Source organism: Egretta garzetta, unplaced genomic scaffold (genome assembly GCF_000687185.1).
Source record: "Egretta garzetta isolate BGI_Z169 unplaced genomic scaffold, ASM68718v1 scaffold492, whole genome shotgun sequence".
Classification (NCBI taxonomy): domain Eukaryota; kingdom Metazoa; phylum Chordata; class Aves; order Pelecaniformes; family Ardeidae; genus Egretta; species Egretta garzetta.
The window spans coordinates 817,764-837,991 of record NW_009258784.1 but is presented as its reverse complement, the minus strand read 5'-3'; the positions used below and the strand labels follow the sequence as shown (position 1 = coordinate 837,991).

The 20,228-nt window shown below is 36.8% G+C and overlaps 1 protein-coding gene across 1 annotated transcript in view; it reads right to left on the bottom strand.

Annotated features, from left to right (window-relative positions):
* The window catches only part of ARHGAP42 (Rho GTPase activating protein 42), a 122,032-nt gene that overhangs the window by 6,436 nt on the left and 95,368 nt on the right, over positions 1-20,228 (bottom strand). Inside the window, exons 12-21 of the mRNA XM_035889186.1 lie at positions 19,162-19,224; positions 17,248-17,322; positions 16,469-16,553; positions 15,746-15,804; positions 14,822-14,927; positions 9,932-10,091; positions 7,114-7,258; positions 4,054-4,434; positions 1,716-1,872; positions 510-572 (exon numbers count right to left, since the gene is read on the bottom strand). Coding sequence (XP_035745079.1) covers positions 510-572; positions 1,716-1,872; positions 4,054-4,434; positions 7,114-7,258; positions 9,932-10,091; positions 14,822-14,927; positions 15,746-15,804; positions 16,469-16,553; positions 17,248-17,322; positions 19,162-19,224 — 1,294 coding nt within the window. The remainder of the gene's footprint in view (positions 1-509; positions 573-1,715; positions 1,873-4,053; positions 4,435-7,113; positions 7,259-9,931; positions 10,092-14,821; positions 14,928-15,745; positions 15,805-16,468; positions 16,554-17,247; positions 17,323-19,161; positions 19,225-20,228) is intronic.

The window sequence follows — 20,228 nt, the reverse complement described above, 5'->3', positions numbered from 1 at the left end:
GTGAGAAGAAAGGGCAACAGTTTCTCCAGACAGATACTGAGGCATGGAAGGTATGTGATGGGAAAGACAGGAATCCTGATCAAGTTAATCCTGAACTTTCTATAGCAGCTGTTATTCAGGACATGAGCAATAAGATAAACTAGCATGTTTGCTACTCTGCTGAAAGCATGTATATACAAACAGCTGTATGGAATAAGTACAGCATCCCTCATCCTAATTTAAATCCTGTTAATTTGCTCTTGTAGCTGTGTCCTTAAGCAGATCGCTAACCTGAGCATCTCTCACTGCCATTCCCTCAGGTGACAGAACAGCCAGATAGGCTGGTATTCTCCATTAGATTTAGTTTTCTACCAGAGCGAGGATGAGTTTAATAAACTACAAAAATTTTGGCATGCCACACAATGCTGTCCAGAGGACACAGAACAAAGCTCCAACATTTCTATTTCAATCTTTGAAGCCAGCAAAACAGAAAGGACTTTACAAATTGTTACATCCTATGAAGCACTTACCGTCCTGAAGAAACTTGTTTAAGTGAACCAGCACTTTCAAACAGCTGGGCTCTTGCAGCCACTCTGAAAATAAAGCACCACCTTGCTTTATACTTTGCCCATGAATAACACAGAAAGATTAACTTCACTTCAATCATCTAAAGACATGGACACATTTGTAAAAATTAAGTGTTCACTTAGGTAAGCAGAGAAAGTTCAAAAGCTGAATTTAAGTCCCTATTCAGCAGAATACTTAAGGGCATAACTTAATTGGAGCCTCACTTCCACATGCTCTAGTGCCTTGCTGAGTCAGCAAGGGAAATCTCAACACCCTATATTTAAAATTCTATTCATGGATGGTCAGTAGATATATGGGAAATGCTTTTACTGCCACTCTGTTACTATCATGCTGGAACTCTGAGTTGTGCAGGATTCTCTATTTAAAACACAACAGTCTGTGAAATAACTACAGTGATCCCTTCCAGTTTAGAAAGTGGAGAGGCTGAATGAAGTGCTGCAGTATTTGGAGAACTTCTTGGTGCTCTGCAGATCTGGAAATCACTTGTTCATGGGGACAGAGAAATTCCAGGTCAAATTCAGGATTACAGCAAAGATCTTCTGACTCTTAAATTTGTGCTAAAAGCACTGAGAAACGTTGATAACCCAAATCTCAACAAGCTAAATTATAACCTCTATTGCTTAGAATTATCATCCTTTCAAAATAACCCCGCCCCCCAAAAAACCCCCAACTGTTAGAAAAAAACCAAAGATCCCAACTATTTAACATGCAGCAACCAAAGAAATTTCAGAGCAGAAGTTTGGTTTTTTTTGCTTTTTCCAATTTCAGACTTAGACAAGTAAGATCTGATGATCTTCCTGACATAACAGCAATGGCAGGAAGTAGCATTTATGCTCCTTGAAACATTAAATTCCAGAAGAGTCAAAGATAATACTACTGATCACTTTCCAAAGATACATTTCTTTATTACAGACCTTGTCTGTAGTCTAATGAAGTCCATGGGAGTCTTTCAACTGACTGCAACAGACTTTGTGCCGTGTCTCCTTTGTTTACAATTTTAATGAAGCTAGATAAATCATTCACAAATACAGAAATATTCAAATCAAGTATTCATGGATACTTTTTCAACTACTTATGTAGCTCTCTGGGATCATTTTATAGTAGACAACACTGTAACAACAAATCTCCAAAGGGCCTTGATGACTTACACAGATCCTGGTCTTTGATAGCCATTACTTGATGCAGTATCTAATCTTAATCTCCTGCACATTTTGGGAGGCAAATCAGGGTTTGGTGGAGCCTTTGGTGTATCTTTGGTATCTGCTGAAGATAAGCTCTGTATAGATCCACAGCAGCTTTTGTTACCTAAAGAAAACAACCAAATTGTAGGGAATATTAAAGCTAATTTGAAGTTGTTTCACAACATGTGTAGCATGCAAAGCAAAGTTTTTGTTGTTGTGTTTTGGGGTCTTTTTGTGGTTTTTTTTTTTTTTTTTTTAAGAGGCAGTATAGGTAGGCAAAGTATGTATTAAGACAGAGAAGAAACAGCCTTTCAGGCAGTAAGCCAGGAGGAAAGGACTAACAGTGAGAATGAAGAAATTACATTAGAATTGTGAATACTAAAAAATTACATTGTACTTAAATGGCTAGATACTACATTCACTAGGAAGTACAATAAACTCAACATTTATAAAGTAGTACATTGCATAGAATTGTAGAAAAAATTCATGTTGGAAGGGATCTCAGGAACTCATCTAGTCCAAATTCCTGCTCAAAGCAGCATCAACTGTGAAATCAGACCACGTTAATTTGTAAAAATTAGTATTTCAGTATACACGGAAGTTTCATGCGGTTTGAAAATATACTTAGAATTAATGGTTACGAGTTGCCCAAAGAAATTGCTACTGTAACTTGATAAAACACATCTATAGCTGTACAGACTGTATTGCACACAAAAAAGTCCTTTTAATGAATACAAGGCATTGCCACGTGTGTCCTTTAAGCTGATCTATCTGTGGACTGTTGCCTTGTTTGCATATATATTCTGCAAGACAGTAACGGCATCTACTTCTGTGTTTCTTTATTCCCAAGAACAACAAATTCTTAATAATGCTTTAAAAGCTGTCAAAATATAAAGAGATCCCCAAAAATAAAAACAATACCTATATTATTAATATTTTTATTCTATACTAGAAATTATTGTTAATTATTATTCTGTATTATTAATACTGTTAATATGACACTAATTCATATCTGGAAGTCTTCGGAAAAAGCACACTCCACAGGGGGCAGAGGGGAGAGAATTTTCTTAAAATTGTAGGACTTTGCACATAACCACATATTTATCCTACCTGTACTTGTATTCTTATACTATTGACAGCTCAGTGGCAAATGCAGTCAGTCCATTGGAGCTCATTGTTTCAGTGCCAGCTATTAATCTTCATAATCCAAAAAAACTGCAAATATACTGATTTCAACAAGGTGTTTCGTCTAAAGGAATTTCCACATAGCTGTCAATATAGTGCAATATCACCTCATGTACTCAAGAGGTACAGCAAGGGTTCACAGGCATTCCAGCTCACTTAGCAGAACTGTCTACATCAAGCAGCTATGCTTTCAAGCTTCCCTGTCTTGTAAGGAGCCTTGTCTCTGGGCTTATTTGGAACACAGGCTCAACTTAGGTGCTCTGAGGGTGTTCTTCGGAGTGGCATCCTTCTTTGACTGAACAGGAAGACTGGCATCCTAACTTGTGCACTGAAATGGGATTCCTGAAGTTCGGTTTGCAAACTTGTGGTTATACTTGCACATCATGTCCATATACAGGACCGTTCAGCCATGATCTTATGTTCAGGCTGATATACTTGCAGTACTGGGTAACAAACTATGCAAGTATGGCAGGATGAAGCAGCCATTCCATCAGCAGGGTTTCAGACATACATTTCGTGTCAGGGATTACCTTTTTATCCCATCTGTCCAGTCCTATCTCAACTAAAGGCATTGACTGTAAAATCCATAACAAACAAACAAAGCCCAAAACCAAAACACCCCCACCTTTCCCTCAATCTCCTATTTCAGTCAATTGAAGAGATGCAGTTGTTAAAAAAAAAAAAAAAAAAAAGGCAGGCACATCAACAAGGAGTGACAAAACTGTTTCTTACTAGATATGTTAAGCCTAGTACTTTTTGAATTTGAATGCTAGCTTTGATCAGTGTCAATCATGTTGCGAGGAACCATTCCTTTGACACAGTGATAAACCACAGCTACCAACACTTCTTATAAATCAGCAATCTCCTTACAAGTCAGTGGTCTAAGTGAGGTGCAGCAGGATAGAGTACTCTGAATTCTGAGAAACACTGAGAGCTTTTAAGCTGTGTGAACTGTACAGGTGACAAAGAACGGAAATATGTCAGAAGCAGTTTGAAAACCGAAAGAACATGCCATAAAAATTTAAAAATAAACATAAAAGATTAATGGATATCAGATGCAGCTCTTACTTTCTGATTCCTCACAGTGAACACTGATGTCCTACAAGACCTTGGAAATTACCTTCAGCTGATGGGATTGACCTGAGGGAAGACGCTGAAGACCTTTTCAGGCCAGACAGACTGTAAGAACTCTTTTTGGTCAGGTCTGTTGGTGGAGAAGCATTCTCTGGTCCAGTGACAGAAGCTACACTTTGGCAGTCTGACTCCACATCTGTTTTGGTTGCATCCTCTTTTGATGAGGATTCCGGACTGGTAGTCCAGAGGCCTGAACTCTTCTGGCCATTAGAAGAAGGGGGAGAGGCAATCCACGGAATCCCTCCTGATTTCTCCCGGGGCTGCGAGGGCGTGCATTTGGTAGTGCTGTTCTGCTCGGAGGAGTGAGAAGAGAGAGATTCGATGCTTCCCATGGGAGTGCTGTCTGGGCTACTGCTGTAAGAGTCACCTAGGGAGGAGTCAGGGGAGGGGAGAAAGAGGAGAGAGAGGGAAACAAGAAAAATAATTACATTTTCTAGTGCATTTCTCTCATGCCACCTTTAGCCTCTTGTACCTTACCTGTCATCAAATTAATTAATCTGTAGTTTAAGAGGCAGTAATTCTAAAGACAAAATATCTATTTAGTTACTCTAAGTTTCACACATATTCCTATCTTGAACCGGGAAGAGCTGCATTTTGTGGATATTTCTTTAGAGCTGATGAACATAATGGGCTACAGACTAAACTATTTCGCATACGAGTTTGCATTTTCAAAGAACTGCTTGCAGTCCTTCACAAATTCAACAGTTACAGTGCTGTGATATCTTTGCGGTGAGCATCTTGCTGGACTTCCATGATAAGGCAAATGTGATACTCATCACATTTGTGTTCTTAAATGCATGACTGTATTGCCTGCAGGCACAAGAATTAAATTTTATTTGGTTACCAAGCTGCTGAGGATCTCTGCAGTCTAAGACTCGTCCATAACTCTATAGATATTCTGTTTTCTGAATTGTCACACCTATCATAAAACATCTATCCTGCAGAAGGACAACTCATTCCTTACAACTTGAACATCTGATGAGTTTCTTTAATTAGACTGATATTACAGAAATTTACCTACCTATATAACAATCTTTGTCCTGATCTTATTTCCAATTATCTTTTGCAACAAAAAGTGGGAATATCCTAACGACATTATCTGATGATATAAAGGTAGCAACACTCATCAGAACTGACGAAGGACTGGCCTATAATACAGTGAGGGCTGAATTATCCTAAAGACTAGATTTAGTCTAGTGAGTCATACATGAGTTTCTAGTAGGATTTGTTCCCAAAAGCTAGGAGATATAATTAGCAAATTTCACAAGGAGCAGAGAATATATGTTCTTCAACCACACAGTAGTTATAAGATACCAACGTGATACAGCTGCTTTTGGCTCCACGTGTTTCAATATCCTGGGCAACAAGTGACCATAACCACACAATACCACTAATACCTGTGCCTCGTATAGCGGATCTGACAACAGTAGTGCCCCAGTACAATAATCTGAAATATTCTGTCCATTTCTGGCATTCCAGATTAGGTTGTCCCCCATTGTACCCCTTTACAGACTATTGTCCCTTGAAAAATGCAAGATTGGCTGAAGCCTAAATTTGTCATACATTTTCTATCATTTTCTATCATTCCCCACTGTTTGAAACCTGTATCTCATTTTGTCATGCCATACAGAATTTCTTAATTTCCTGCAATATAGTTAAGTGTCCATGCTTCATTTAAGTGATGACTTGAAACTTCAGAATTTGCAGTTGCCAGAAGCCAAGGCTCTCTCTTGCCTGTCTCTGGCCACACCTAGAGATATTTGGCAAGGAGAATACTTCTGCTTCTGCCTTCTAGACACAAGCAAGAACTTAACTGGAACTTGTGTAGCAACTGCTGAGCTTAAGCTAATGACAAAGCACAAGCAGAGAGCCCTTGGGTCAGACCTAGTTTCAATCCAGCCACCAGCACAAGATGTGCCTGAATGAAGAAGTGTGAGTTGAAACTCTCCCAGTTTCTTGACTGGTGAATGTAACTGATGGTTCTTCTGTACCTTCTTACTCAGGATCCCATGCCATTCCCATGTGTAGGCAGCTACTGCTCTCATTTAGTACTTAAACTCTCAGTGGCAGGAATCATGTAATATAAACCTATGGAAAATGCAGCACCTATGCAAGAGTATACTCCGGATACACTTCCTAACGTTACAGACTTAAGGATTACTACAGGTCCTCAAGAACAGATGTACCTTAACTGTGGATTAATTTAGTGTACCAGTTTCATGTAAATCTCCTTAAGGAACCAAGGGACACCGAAGTTCTTTTGGCAGCCTGCTGCAGTAGTGGAACTTAACAACTTAATCTTTGCTACAGTTTCAATACTTCTCCATGGTACAGCCAGTAAGTAAAAAAGTGATGGCCCACTAGATCAAAATGAGTGAAGTGAAACTTTTTAATAGCCACATTTACATGAAAATGAATAAGCATTCTAAGAAGCAATTAATTACACACATTAAGTCCCTGCTGTTAAACAGTAAGCCACATGATAAGTATGCTGTTTCTCCCCAAAATATTAGAGTTTGTTTCTATTCCAGAAAAACTAAGAAAGTTTCAGTGGTTTTGGCAAACCTAGGCAGTGCCTGACTTTGAACCAATGACCACAGTTTCATGCATGTGAAAAAAGCCAAGTAATGGTTTTGATCTCCTGATGTTGACTAAATTACATTTATTACAGGAGGAAAGATTCTATTTACATTTTCCCAACCTTAACAATCATCTTAAAAGCAAATGACATGAACTTCATATAGCGAACTCCTCAGAGTTTCAAAGCAGACATTTAGATTAGAATATAAAGTCTACTCTAAAAGTTTTTTGAACATTGTATGCAATACAAGACTTGCCCAAAACCAAACATCCTTCCTCATGTGAGAAAAGCAAGGAATGCAGTCATTCAACAGTGCAGCTGTGACTCACAGAGGTTAAAAAACTGACAAAACCCCATCTGTTACACTTGTAATTACTGGAATACAATACTTATTGGATATTATTTAGGAAAGCTAAAAGACAAGACATAAAAAGGAAGATGATAAGTTAACAAGGACAAACTTACTGTCAGGATCTGCTAGGCATGGTGTATACCTTCCTTTGGGTTTACGTGAACCTGTGGAGAGACAAATTGCTCTTGTCCTTCTTGAACCTGATCGGGACTGAGGTTGGGGAAGAGGAATATTGGGGTCTGGTGCAGTGTGAAATATCTGAAAATAAATGACATAAAAAACAGAGGTACTATTACACTTCCATTATTAATCCATTTGTTTTCCTCACTACTGTGCCTGAAATCAATGCTGCAAGAGTCTTGCACATTACAAGAGAGTAAACTCACAGAATATAAGCTTTGCTCGTATCTCATTTTACAATCCAAGAACAATACTGAGCTGTACTTAAAATTTACACTAATTATATAAAAATATTTGTTTAAATAGTTTTGTTTTCTACCTCTTGTTAAGAAGTGCTTAACAGTCTAAATTGTGAAACATGCAATATGTGCTTACAACTTACTCCTGCCTAAGAAGTAATAAATTTTTTTAAATATTATGAAAAGATTGATTTTTTTCTCTGTGTTCCTGTGAAACCTTTTGTATGTCACAGAAACTTGTTATAGTCATAACTTATTACAATCCAGTTTGCATTTCAGAAAACCACTTTATTTTGTCAAATACGTCAAGTTTGATGAGGAATATCTTTACGTTTGGAGCATCTCCTGATTTTTGTCTTTTACATACTGCTGCTACCACTGGTCAGTTTTGCACTTCATTACTGCAGAAAAACCGAAAATTTTGGGGGTATCTGACTACTGTGATCTGACACAGGCACACATGAGGTTTTAAAGAACTCTCTGCTGATAAGCATGGCAAGCTTGCCAGCAAAGACAATACAATGCAGAAAGTTCAGTGATTTGGGTGACTTTCACTTATATCACCTGTTCTGCAATATCCAAGACACAGGCAGTAGAGGTCTTGAAAACCCTAAAAACCGTCTTGGATACTTCTAGTAAAAATGATAATTGTTTTGGAGGATGACCAAAGCAAAAAATATAACCAAAAGATTTGCATGTTTTTCTTCCAGATGTCCTTTCTCAGCTATTCCTCCTAGTGTAGACTGTAAACTCTACCGAGTAGCTCTTATGGCATTCTCTGGAAGGAGTAGAATTAGTTCTGTGGAATGTGGAAGAGGTTTTACAGACAAAGATTGCCTATTCAGTTAAGCTACTGAAGGAATCAGAAATGTCCAATCTCCACAGTGTAGAGAGGGCCAAGTGTCATAGGTTAAATGCCATGCAACGCCAAAATACATCTCTGCAAGGATTTCTGGATCACCTATCAAGAGGGCACTCCCAAAAGAGGATGAAGGTAACAATGAAAAGGTACCTCCAAGCCACTCACAGAAGTGGAAGAAAGCAAATATACTTCTAGAAGGTAGAAAATACTTCAATGGAAGTCTTGAGATGCTCTCGAAGTACATTAATACTGTGTTAGGCATTAGAGAGTAGCACATCAATATAAAAATACGTCTGCAGACAGAGAAATAGAGCAAGGGTGATTTTGGTTGTGCAGCCATAGTCTTTGTATTGAATGAGCTTGCAATCTTCTGGAGGGGAATTTCAGTGTTGGAAACACGTAATATATATGTTTTGGAGTTACAGGCAAGGAGGCTACCGGTATCATACTCATTTTGAGGAGTCCCTGTGAAATCCTATGATACCAAGCCGTACTGTCAGTACTTACTGACCAACCAGTGCAGGGGATCCTGGTATTGACCAGGAACTGCCCCTTAGCTGAGTAATGTGAAAAGGAAGAAACCCAAATTTTTTTCCCTTTGTTTTGTTAGTCATCAGAGAAGGTGATATATATCAACAAAAGACCCCCAATATATAATTTCTTCTGATGACCAGGTAAAGGACGTCTTAACTGTTCTGCTGATTTGTGAAATCAAATCGTTTAAAATAAAATAAAATCTGAGGAGGCTTTTCAGTGAAGCTGATACCTGCAATGTTAGTGACTGAAAGCAAGTGTTTAAGATTTCATTGATCTTCCTTCTCAAGCCCTGAAACAGTTCTTATTCAATGTTCCAGGAAAGAGTTTGAGATGGACCTTTGCTGTCACTGGGGAAACCAAAATACACTGGGCAGTCACAGACATGTCTTTCTTCAAAGCAAAAGAAGTACCTCGAGAAGTTTGTATGTTCCAGAGTATTCAAGAACTTTTAAAACACAAACACATGATGGGCTTAAAACCTGTACCTAGGAATAAAATCTCATCCAAGATTTTTTTCTTTTTGCTTTTTTACTTTTAATCTAGTACCTACACACATGAAAAATGACACAGCACACAGAAATGGGGGATTGTGCTGGGGATCCACATCAATGCTGCTCATGAAAAGAGGAACTGAAGGATGGTTGGAGTTTCACGACATTAGGTGGGGCTAGATCGCCACTGTGCAGATGGCATATCCCCAAAGGACAGCAATGGTCAGAAAGACTCTGACCTGATGCACTCAGAGGAGAATCCATACATTCATCCAGAGTGAACCTTCATACAATGCTAGCATGAGAGCGCTGGGAGCAAAGTTATGACCTTCTCATTCTGTTTCCAGATATAAGAAGGACACGGCAATCTTCAGAAAGCAACTGAAGTATCAGAGCAATTCCTTCAAAGCATGGGAGATTATGCCTTGGATCTATACCTTGAACAGCCACAAAGGACTTGCTAGGAATACAGGTCCATAACATGGGGTGGGAAGAAGGTATTCTTTCTGTCAATGACCTTCTACAAATGCTAGTTTTCTTATTCTTAAGAACTTAAGGATGGTAATGAAAATGAGATCTTAGTTCTACTTTATCACAAAACAGTCAGATAAGGTCTTTCTACCTTTTCATAATGTTCTATCAGAATTTCAACGACGACATTCTGAAACTTAATGTTCATCATAGCAGCCACGGTTTCTTCTTGGGCTCTCATCAGAGTTGGTCCAAAGATAACACCAAGGTTGGATACAGTCATTAGATTTTGCTGACTGTGTAATGATACCCTTTAAATGAACACAAACAATATGCAATTAAATATTTGTGCTGAACTACAATTCCAACAGGCAAAAACCTGTTAAAGACTATTTCTTTAACGAGATCCCAAGTTCATGCCTCCCCTTTAAAAACATTTTTTGAACTTTTACTTTTACTAGAGTCAAAATGCAGCATAGTACAACTACTGTCTTTCCATTAAGGTTCCCATCCTGAAATAACTTAATGGATAATGAGCACACCTTCCTAGAGTAAGCATTTAAGTTCCTGAGATAATTGACAGGGAAAAGCAACTATCTTTGAAGGTCTCCACAGAGAGATCCAGACCGTCTAAAGTTTAGGATTCTTAGGGTAGGTACCTATCCCTCTCCAATGATAATACAGGAACTTAAATACCTGATGTTGGATTGACTGAACATACTATGGTAACCATATACCTTAGCTTTCATGTAAAGGAAAGAAACTTAGTTACTGAAAACACACTGCAGTAAGATCTCTTTATTAATGTGCGGAAAACAAGGGATCAACAGGGTCAGTGAAATCATTGTTTCTGTGTTATAGATAACACTAGATGAACATCATGACATCTTCTGACTTTAAAATATATTAATCCTTTACTTCCTTATATTCCATTATCACTCATTGTACTTTTTCTGTCATTTTTCTTCTTAATGTAGAATTTATAAACTTAGTTTTACCAATAATTTATCCAATCGTAAAATGAAACCCATCTATCAGTAATCCTCAATGCCCCTTTTCTCTCCTTACAAATAAGATTTGCCAAATAAAACCCACATCATCATAAATCCTTTGAAATAACTGCCAGTGATTCCCCATTACAGTTGCCCTATTGCTTCAAGTCTGAGAGGTATCATGCCAAGTAAAAATTTGCTAATTGCCTTAACGCTTAATTTTACTAAATCTGCTACCAAATAGAATCAGTTATTGAGGCACTTGTTCATGTTTTCCTCTTCCTTCTTACTGCTATCTGCTACCATTGTCAAGCTGAGCATTTTTAGCTATTTCCTACATAGTTAAAATAACCCCTGTAGCTTTTAAAATTAAGAAACAGTAAAATCTACAAAATACTGGAAGAGTAGCAGGTAGGAGAAACTTTATCTTCTGTTTTTCTCTGACAGCCTTTATTAATCAGGTTTATGGAGACATCTGCTATGTTTTCCTTCCAAAAATATTCTCAAGATAGCTTGATTTGTTCTTACAATGTTATAAAACTTTAGCAAAATGATTGATCTGATGGCAGAGTTTGGTAGTAAATAACAGAAATACAATCCTATTACAGAGACTAAAAAGCCAGTGACAAAAAGACTGTCAGATTTTCCCTGGGCTACTGGGGGATTCTGTTAGGATCAGGGTCAAATCCATGCCTGGACTCACACATAACCCTTTCTCTCAGTCTCACTGTTGTGGAGGCACTAATGATACACAGAATGAGGAGAAGAGTAGAATTATCTTGGTATCTTGGTACAGAGGTGAACTAGACTGTACAATTACTTCTATAATGAAGTAATACTCCCCTTATCTTTGGAACAGCAATGTTTTAGCACCCCATTTACATCAAGAAGCAGGAAAAATATGGGAAAGGGGTTTGTACTGGAGACAACACGATGATAAACTGCAGGAAAATAAATGCTTATCTTCTTACATGTTTCCTCTGTTGCTTCATTAAGTTATGCCAGAAAAACTTTCCAAAGTTCTACTTCAGGCAGATACACTGGCAGAGATCATCATTTGGAAGCCGTATCATGAAAATGACTCCCTTGTTAAAGCACATTTTTAGCCAATTATCTTAATCTAGTTTTCTCTGTACATGTCTTATGTTTGGCTTAGGTTACTAAGGGGTGTTTGGGAAGTCCACTAGTATTTTAATGAAAATGGAATTTTGAATTACTCAGCTCTAGGTTTCTTAGAAAAACCTAAAAAAAAGTAACCCTTTGCAATGTTACTCTGCTTTGTGCTGCACAGTAACTGTTAAGGTCTCTTACACAAACATTATAGTCTTAGAGAGTAAGAGAGAAAGTAGTGTTTGTCCTGGGTTTGGGTTTCCTTGGTTACAAATTTGGTAGCTTGGTTAATAAAAGGAATGTAACCAGAAAGGACTTTCTACAAAGCATTTCAAAGGCTCAATTTCTTGCAAAACAGAAAAAAACCCCAGGCCTGTAAATGGATCATTTTGATAAGCAATTTTCCCTGACCTAGTCCCACTGTTGCTGGGCTACTGAACAGATACAGGCCACGGCAATCATGCATTTCAGGTAGCTGTAAGGCATTCATTAAGGTGCTGTTGCTTTCTCCTCAAAATCTCTTTGATATATCACCAGTAAATTTTTGATACTTCCAGACTGCAGACTCCTGACTACCTACCTTAGGAAAGTATGGTGTTATTAAATCATACCAAAGAATGATTTATTCTTTAAAGTAGGCAGGTAATTTGACTAGGAAGGCTTAAAAACAACAAATGAGTTACCTATCTGAAAACACCACCAAACTTCCCACATTTGCCTAGCTGCTAAGTATATACTCATACAGTATCACCTCTCTGCAGGGTGCTTTTCAGGATTTACTTGTTTTGTTTGTTTTTAGTATGATCTACATCCCACAACATCTAGATCATATTTACTTTTGCACAGTGACACAAAAGTCAAGGTAGGCAGAGACATAAAGACCTTAAGACCTAAACGAAGGAAAAAATAATATTGTCCTTATCTTATAACTCATAGTTAAAGGTATAGTATTTTCACCTAGACTTGATAGCATACACAAAGGAACTGAACAGCTAGAAGAAATACAGGGAAAGGATGCACAACTTGAAATTGGATTTTAACAAAAGAATGAAGCAACAGGAGGTTGTTTTTTTTCATATTTTCCTATTTACATACAATTAGGCACTTTATCTCCCATTTCTTCTTTGAAAAATCTCCACACAGTGGTAGGAAAAAGATGAAGAAGGAAGATAACTAATACACACAAAAGACTTAATTTTGAATTCTGTCTCATTAGAATTGCTAGCATAAACAACAGCTGGCAAATTATACGAGAAAGTAAAAGGGATGAATTGAACATTGGAAAGTAAAGAACTGAAAGTTTTCAGTGTAAAACCGGAAGATTAAATTTATCAGAAATGAAAATCGCATCGAAGATGTGATAGGCAAGAGTTAAAGAGAACAATTAAAGAAGGGAATACTGCAGGCATGCTTTTCTTTGGAAATGCATCAGCAGTCATATTGAGAGTAAAGAGGCCAGGACAAGAGGTCGAGAAAGAAATGCTTGCCTATAACTAATTCTGCCTAGAAATAAGTCAGTTCCTATGTATATATTTTGGGGCTTCCAGACTAGCAGCTTTTACAAAATCATTAATCCCTCATTAAATGTTCTAACTTTTTAGAGGGCTAGAAAGCAATAGATATTGTATTTTTTGGCTCATCAAACAACTCTGTGAGTAAGGAAACTTAGGAAAATTGCTTTCACCTGGTTCTCTGGGTCACCCCACAACTAACAAGATGCCAGGTATGCCTAATCAGTTTGTACAATGGAAGCATTCAGAGCAGCTCCCTATCTTGTTAGTTCTCCAGGGGCTTATGACATAAAGGGCTAAAAATAATTTATTAGGGCTAAATAATTTCCTATCAAAGAAATTTTCAAAGTTCTACTGTCTATAAAAGGAAGCAAAACTGCAGGCAGCTTACTGCAGGCTGTGGCTCAAGCTGTGATCAAAAAAACCAAAACAGCTGAGACATAATGGAATGGAATGAAGACAATATGGACTCCTCTCTTATGTCTCCTACATAACTCAGTCATGTGGGCCTTATCTGAACGACTGCTGTTTCAGTATTTACATTCCCAGATTACTGATAAATGTACGAAAAAGTATACAACAACCTAAATCAGAAAGAATAACACATATTAAAAAGTATTCAGCAAATACCAGTGAAAACTGACCAAAGATTTAGTAAAGCTTACATGAATAAGTTTTGATGCAGAAACAGGATAAGTTATACCGTAATAATGGTATATAATCATAGCTAGTGATAGAGATATAAGAGAATAAAAACTTGTCTTTTTTTGTCTCATAGCACGTGCTAAGTGTAATTCAGTGAAGACAAAAGGTCATCAGTTCAAAGAAATGCAAAGTCTTTTCCATCTGACCTTTAATTAATACTCTTGATTGAGCTGATGAAACAAAGGAGATTCATAAATGGGTTTGTACATTTATATAGATATCAAAAAATATAAATAATAATACTTCAAATTAGCATTTTCAAATCATACTACACTTCAGAGCTGTTAAAGAGAGAAAAAAGATGAAACATGAAAGACAAGTATTATCAATTAGTCTACTCTCCATCTCTCAAACACTGTGGGACCTGGACTCAGATTCAGAACAGCATTTTCTACCAACCTTAGCATAGCTTTAGGTGTTTCTTAAATTTAATTAATGCAAATTCCTGTAACAAGTAAGAAGGTGAATGAAAACAGTGGGTATATTTTATAAACATAGTTGGTCATCTGGTGATTCTTTATGGCATTATTTTAATTTTGTTTCTACGGTGAGCGTTCTTCAGCTGTGTTGAGAACAGCATTTTAGAAATGGAATGTAGTATCAAGCGTAATCTCAAGTGGCATTTTTTCAACACAGAGAATGGATTAAGCAACACTGACAAATTTAAAGTGGAAATAAACACATTTTACAATAATACCAAAGAGAAAAATGAAAAATAATTACTTGACCAAGTGCTTGATAAGGATGTCCAGCATCTCTCTGTTCTTCTCTGGTAATTTATGCACAAGTGCATGTACTGCCTCAACTCTGTAGTTCTGATCATCTGACTCTATTAAAAAGAAAACAAATATTGCTCGTAAAATAGAGTATGTGTTAAGATGCAACTACAAATGGCACCAACATCTGTACGCTAATACACACATGCATTACAAGGAGCTAAACACTATTAGCCTCTAAAATGATGAAGACGATTTGATTATAATTATTGCAACAGTCTGAAATCTGTATTTCAAGTAACTCGCCAAAAGCAGTTAACACCAATACTGGAAACAATGAAATTTGTGGCAATTTTGACCCGATGTGCCACTTAGTGAAACCCAAGATTCTAATCTGATACTTTAAATATCTAAAATTCTCGAGTGTCTTTTACTCTTACCAGGCAAAAGGAAATGGGGAAGTAACTTCAAATTCTAAACTGGAGTCGTTAGAAAAGCAGTCTTACTATCTCTGTATCTAATTACTCCATTTGTGAAAAGGAGATAATTAGCAACCCCTACAATTTCTCAAGGCGAGCTGGGAAAATAGAAGTCCCTGGATGAGAGGGATGAATGCTATAAAAGAATTATCAGCCCATATAAAACAAGCAAACATATAAATCAAGTTTCAAAATTTCATGCAGAATGCAGTCACACAGAACCTCTAAAAAGATCAGAACAAACCACTGAACAGCTTCATCTAGTGTGGCTTCTCTGTTTTGAGGGCTTTCATGTAGCACTGTGCTGTCACATACAGTGACATGGAAGAACTCAGATCCATGTCTGGATCACTGAATAATAGACCAAGGAGAAAAATGAGGATAGTAACTGAGGAGATTAAGCGTTAGAAACAACATTGCTTTCATGAAAGTGTATTTATTACTTTACTTACTAACAGCAACAATGAAATCTTTGTGCAGCTTGAAAGTCATCAGTGGTTCTGAAAGACACCTGGTTGTAAAAAAATATTGAAAAGAAAATAAAAAAACGCACATTATTCTAAGTCTTTTTAAGTTTTATGCGTGTGATTACGATAGCCCTCAACATCTGCATAATGTACATTGGTATGTTGTAGGAAACCAAATTCAGTGATGACTGATTGCAAGAGTTCTCTCAGAAGTACCATAATTCTTGAAAATTCTGTCTCTTATTAGCATAAATTTGAAGAGAAAATGTTAATTTGGGAGGGATATTGTGTTTGCAAAGACACCAACAGCATAGGATAAAAACCTATGCTTTTGCAGAGATTTTTATTCTGCTCCAGCAATGATGCCATGAAACCACATGGTACACAGCTTAAGGGATTCAGAAAAGAAAGACTGATCACAACATGCTTTGTGGTTAATGTGTAAGATTTTATAAGAAAACATGCAACTAATTAAATTCTGCCAAATTTATGGCTATATATGTAAGGCATGACTATCTTAATAAGGCAGAAAGTGTTTGATAAATTTTAGATTTATTATTACACATAATCACAGGGGTATCAGGCAAGATCGTAATATACTCAATTATTACCATGCTAATGGATACAAGAAATGTAGTATGATATTGATAAGCAAAAGATTAGTGGGCCAGAAAAGGAATACTGAGATTTGTGTAGCATCATACTTACCTGAGGTAGTTTTTTAGTCCACTTGTTATTGTTTTATTGTCCCAAAGTTCCATATCAATGTCCATATCAGGAGGAGATTTAGGGGCTGGTAGAAATTTGAATTATGATTGTGTTATAGTTTGACTAACATACTAACTAGGAAAAGCAACAAACCAGAAACTAATAGATTAGTCATTTAGCTCATGTGATTACTTATTAGCCAGATTAACTACCAATCTGATCAATTTGAGTTTTTTAATCTCTGCCAAAGTATTGCTAAAAAAGAATATAGTACTCATTATTTAGTACCTGTAAACATTAACCATATGAACTGTATCAAAGTGTAAAGTAAGCCTAAGTCTACAGAGAATCACTAATGTACTTGGCTTAGACATTCAAAACACAGGGATCAGGGAGCCAAATTAGTAAGAAAAGTGAAAGACTAGAACAACTGGCTATTAAACTGAGTTATGCTGTGTTACAGAACTGAGCTTTGGAACACTTCTGAAATATGCCAAATAGATACCAATAAATAAAACTTCAAAGTTTAAGGAAGAAATGTATTTTATCAGTAATTTGCTCATGTATATCGATGACTGCATGCAGAAATTGAATACTAATGCACACAAGAAAGTAGATGGTTTAGACTCATTTTAAGACTGAAAACTTAATTTAGCGGCAGTAAGTGCACATACAAAATTGTAAATATTATGACACACTCTTCTGAGCACAGCAGGTAAGGCAAAAGGGACCACAGCACACACGCAGCACACTGACAAAGGTTCACTGCAGGTACTTACAAAATATGGTATTCATCAGCTTTTGCACCTTGGAGTTTACACCTCCTATTCTGTACAGCCCCAGGATTGTAATACCTACATTGGGAAAACAAGCACAATGAAAATAATGAAAATATGGTTATTTCAATAAATGCTGATGCACCCTTGGTGTATGTTTTCAAAACATCTAAATGTATTTATGGAAAACTGTACAATTACATTCCTGAGTACTGCTTTACCCTACTGACTTCTCTTCTGGGATATTAACAAATGCATTCCACTGATCCACACCATACCATACATTAATCATAATTTTACATTAACAGAACCCTTTTGCATAGAAATAACCCATATTAGCAATCAACAAGGAGATAGCTGGGAAAAGTGAAAAATAAGACCCAAAAGCAGTCTTAAAACACATTACACATCAACAAGTTTATTTGCTTAGACCACCATCCCTTCCAATTAAGATGTGATTGACATTTACAGGAGAAATAATGACTGTACCCAAAATAAGAACATACACTGTATACTGTTGCAACACTGCAGTTAAGAATTTGTTACGCATAGATCCCCATGCAAAATAGAGTCCATGTGCAATTTACCCCTAAATTTCAATTCTTGTTTTTGTTTTGTTTTTTTTTGTTTGTTTGTTTGTTTGTTTGTTTCTTTTTAATAGCACAGATACTAATATCAAATAATGCTTAAAATCTGACATTCTGATTGGATATCAGGGAAAAATTCTTTACTGAAAGAGTGGTCAGAGATTGGAACAGGCTGCCCAGAGAGGTGGTGGAGTCCCCGTCCCTGGAGGTGTTCAGAAAACGTGTGGATGTGGCACTTCAGGACATGGTTTAGTAGGCACGGTGGTGTTGGGCTGACTGAATGATCTTAGAGGTCTTTTCCAACCTTAATGATTCTATGATCCTATGACTCACAACACAGTATTTCAGTATTCCAGTGGTGATAATTTTATTGTTTTTAACTGCCTTTTAAAATCAGCAGGATTTAAAAGTCTTCCCTTCTCCCCACTTCAGGCCTTGCCATTTAAAAATTGCCCTCTTTTCCTTTGAAAACAACATTCCAAAGTCTGACCTCACTTAGATAACCTAGGTGTTTTGTTTTGAAACCCTTTTTTCCCCCTCAGAAAAAAAATGCAAGCTCTGAGTCAGCAGTGATTCAAAAGCTGCGTAAGATTGTTACCTGAGAAATTGAATGAGCTCAAATGCTGCACGGAGAGAGCAACACAGCTTTTGGATTAGAAGAGAGTTGCATACTGACAGTTCAGTGCACGGAAAGGAAAAGGTTACGTCTTTGTATGTAAGATGATAGAGCCATACCTCTTCATTTGCAAGGGGACAGTTAAAAACTTGCTGTGTGTTGCAAGATATCCCCTCATCAGTAGAGTGATTATTATTTTCTTTTTGTACATCCGCACTACCAAAAGTGAGTTTCTAAATATTTTTTAAAAATGGATAAACCATGTGCAAAATGACTGAGTAAAATGACAGGAGTTATGGTCTGCAAAAAAGATGTTTCAGCAGAGACTCTTCATACCACTTTTTGGTCTTCAGGTTTCACCCCAGAAACCAGTTGGGAGCTGAGGCTCCCTGCAGTTTTACCAAGAGAAAGCACAATTCGCTGCACACAGATTAAAGACTAAAGATGTGTGCAACTGTGTATTAAACTGTCTACACAACACGAAATTACAGAAAATGTTTTAAAAAACCACTTAAATGATACGTTAAGAACCGCTGTTGGAACTTGTGGCAACAGTTTCAAGTGTAAAGAACACAGATAAAATGTGGAAAGTACAAACTAAATGATGGACACACTCCAAAACAGAGCTGTAAAAAATGCAGAATTAATCAAAGCAATATTAGAGAAAAAATAACTCATAATAATCCAATACATAATTTGTGATGTAATACACACCTCTTGTTTCTACAGCATGAATACATTTCCTCACAAAGTTGAATCCTGCTTCGTTTAAAAACACTATAAAAAGAAAAAAAAGGTAATTCTTTTCTAATTTAACAACACACAAAATCTCCGTGTTTAGCTGCATTCACATACATTAGTCACGAAGGACTGACACACATCTGTCCACGAGATTATGCTTAATTCTGTAATAGTATTCTTGTAGATATAAATCCCTAGCACTCAAACCCCAGCTTTCTAATCATTAGTGTATCATTAGGAGCAGAATATTCTACTGTCTTGCTAAGAAATCAGTAGCCCCTCTACAATACAGCTGAAAGCTTCTTGCTTTAAAATGAGATTGCTGTACTCCCTTCCCTCTGCTGAGGAAAATGCTTTTAAGAGTTCAGGACCTTCATTATGAACAGAATATATTTGCTGGTTGTAACACAACATTCTTTATTCCTTGCACATCCACATAACCGCTCATAAAATGGTAACATAGGAAAACAATCTTTGTTATTGACTTTAATTAGTCAGCTTATTTCAAGTGAATGTATTTTTCATTAATTTTTTTATCTTCAATGATCACTGCTCTAACAACCAGCTAAACAAAGAAGATCTTAAAGCAGCATATTTGTCACCATTAAAATAAACACCATCATATAAAAAACAGATGTAGTGACTTAAATTTAAATTTCCAGAGTCTCAAATATACCTCCTGTGAAGATGTACGTCCATATCTGACACATCTCTCTCTCCTTCTCTGAGATACATACACCCACATATATATTTAAATTATTTTTACATATCTGTGTTAATATAATATTATGTTTATAATATATATGTGTCGTGGTTTAACCCGGCTGGCAACTGAGCACCACGCAGCCGCTCGCTCACTCCCCCCTCCCTCAGTGGGATGGGGGAGAAAATCAGGAAGGAAAAAAAAGTTAGAGCCGCGGGCTGAGATAAAGACAGTTTAATAAGAGAAAACAATAATAATAGTAATAATGAGAATGGTAAGAGAATATACAGAATATACAAAACGAATGATGCACAATGCAATTGCTCACCACCCGCCG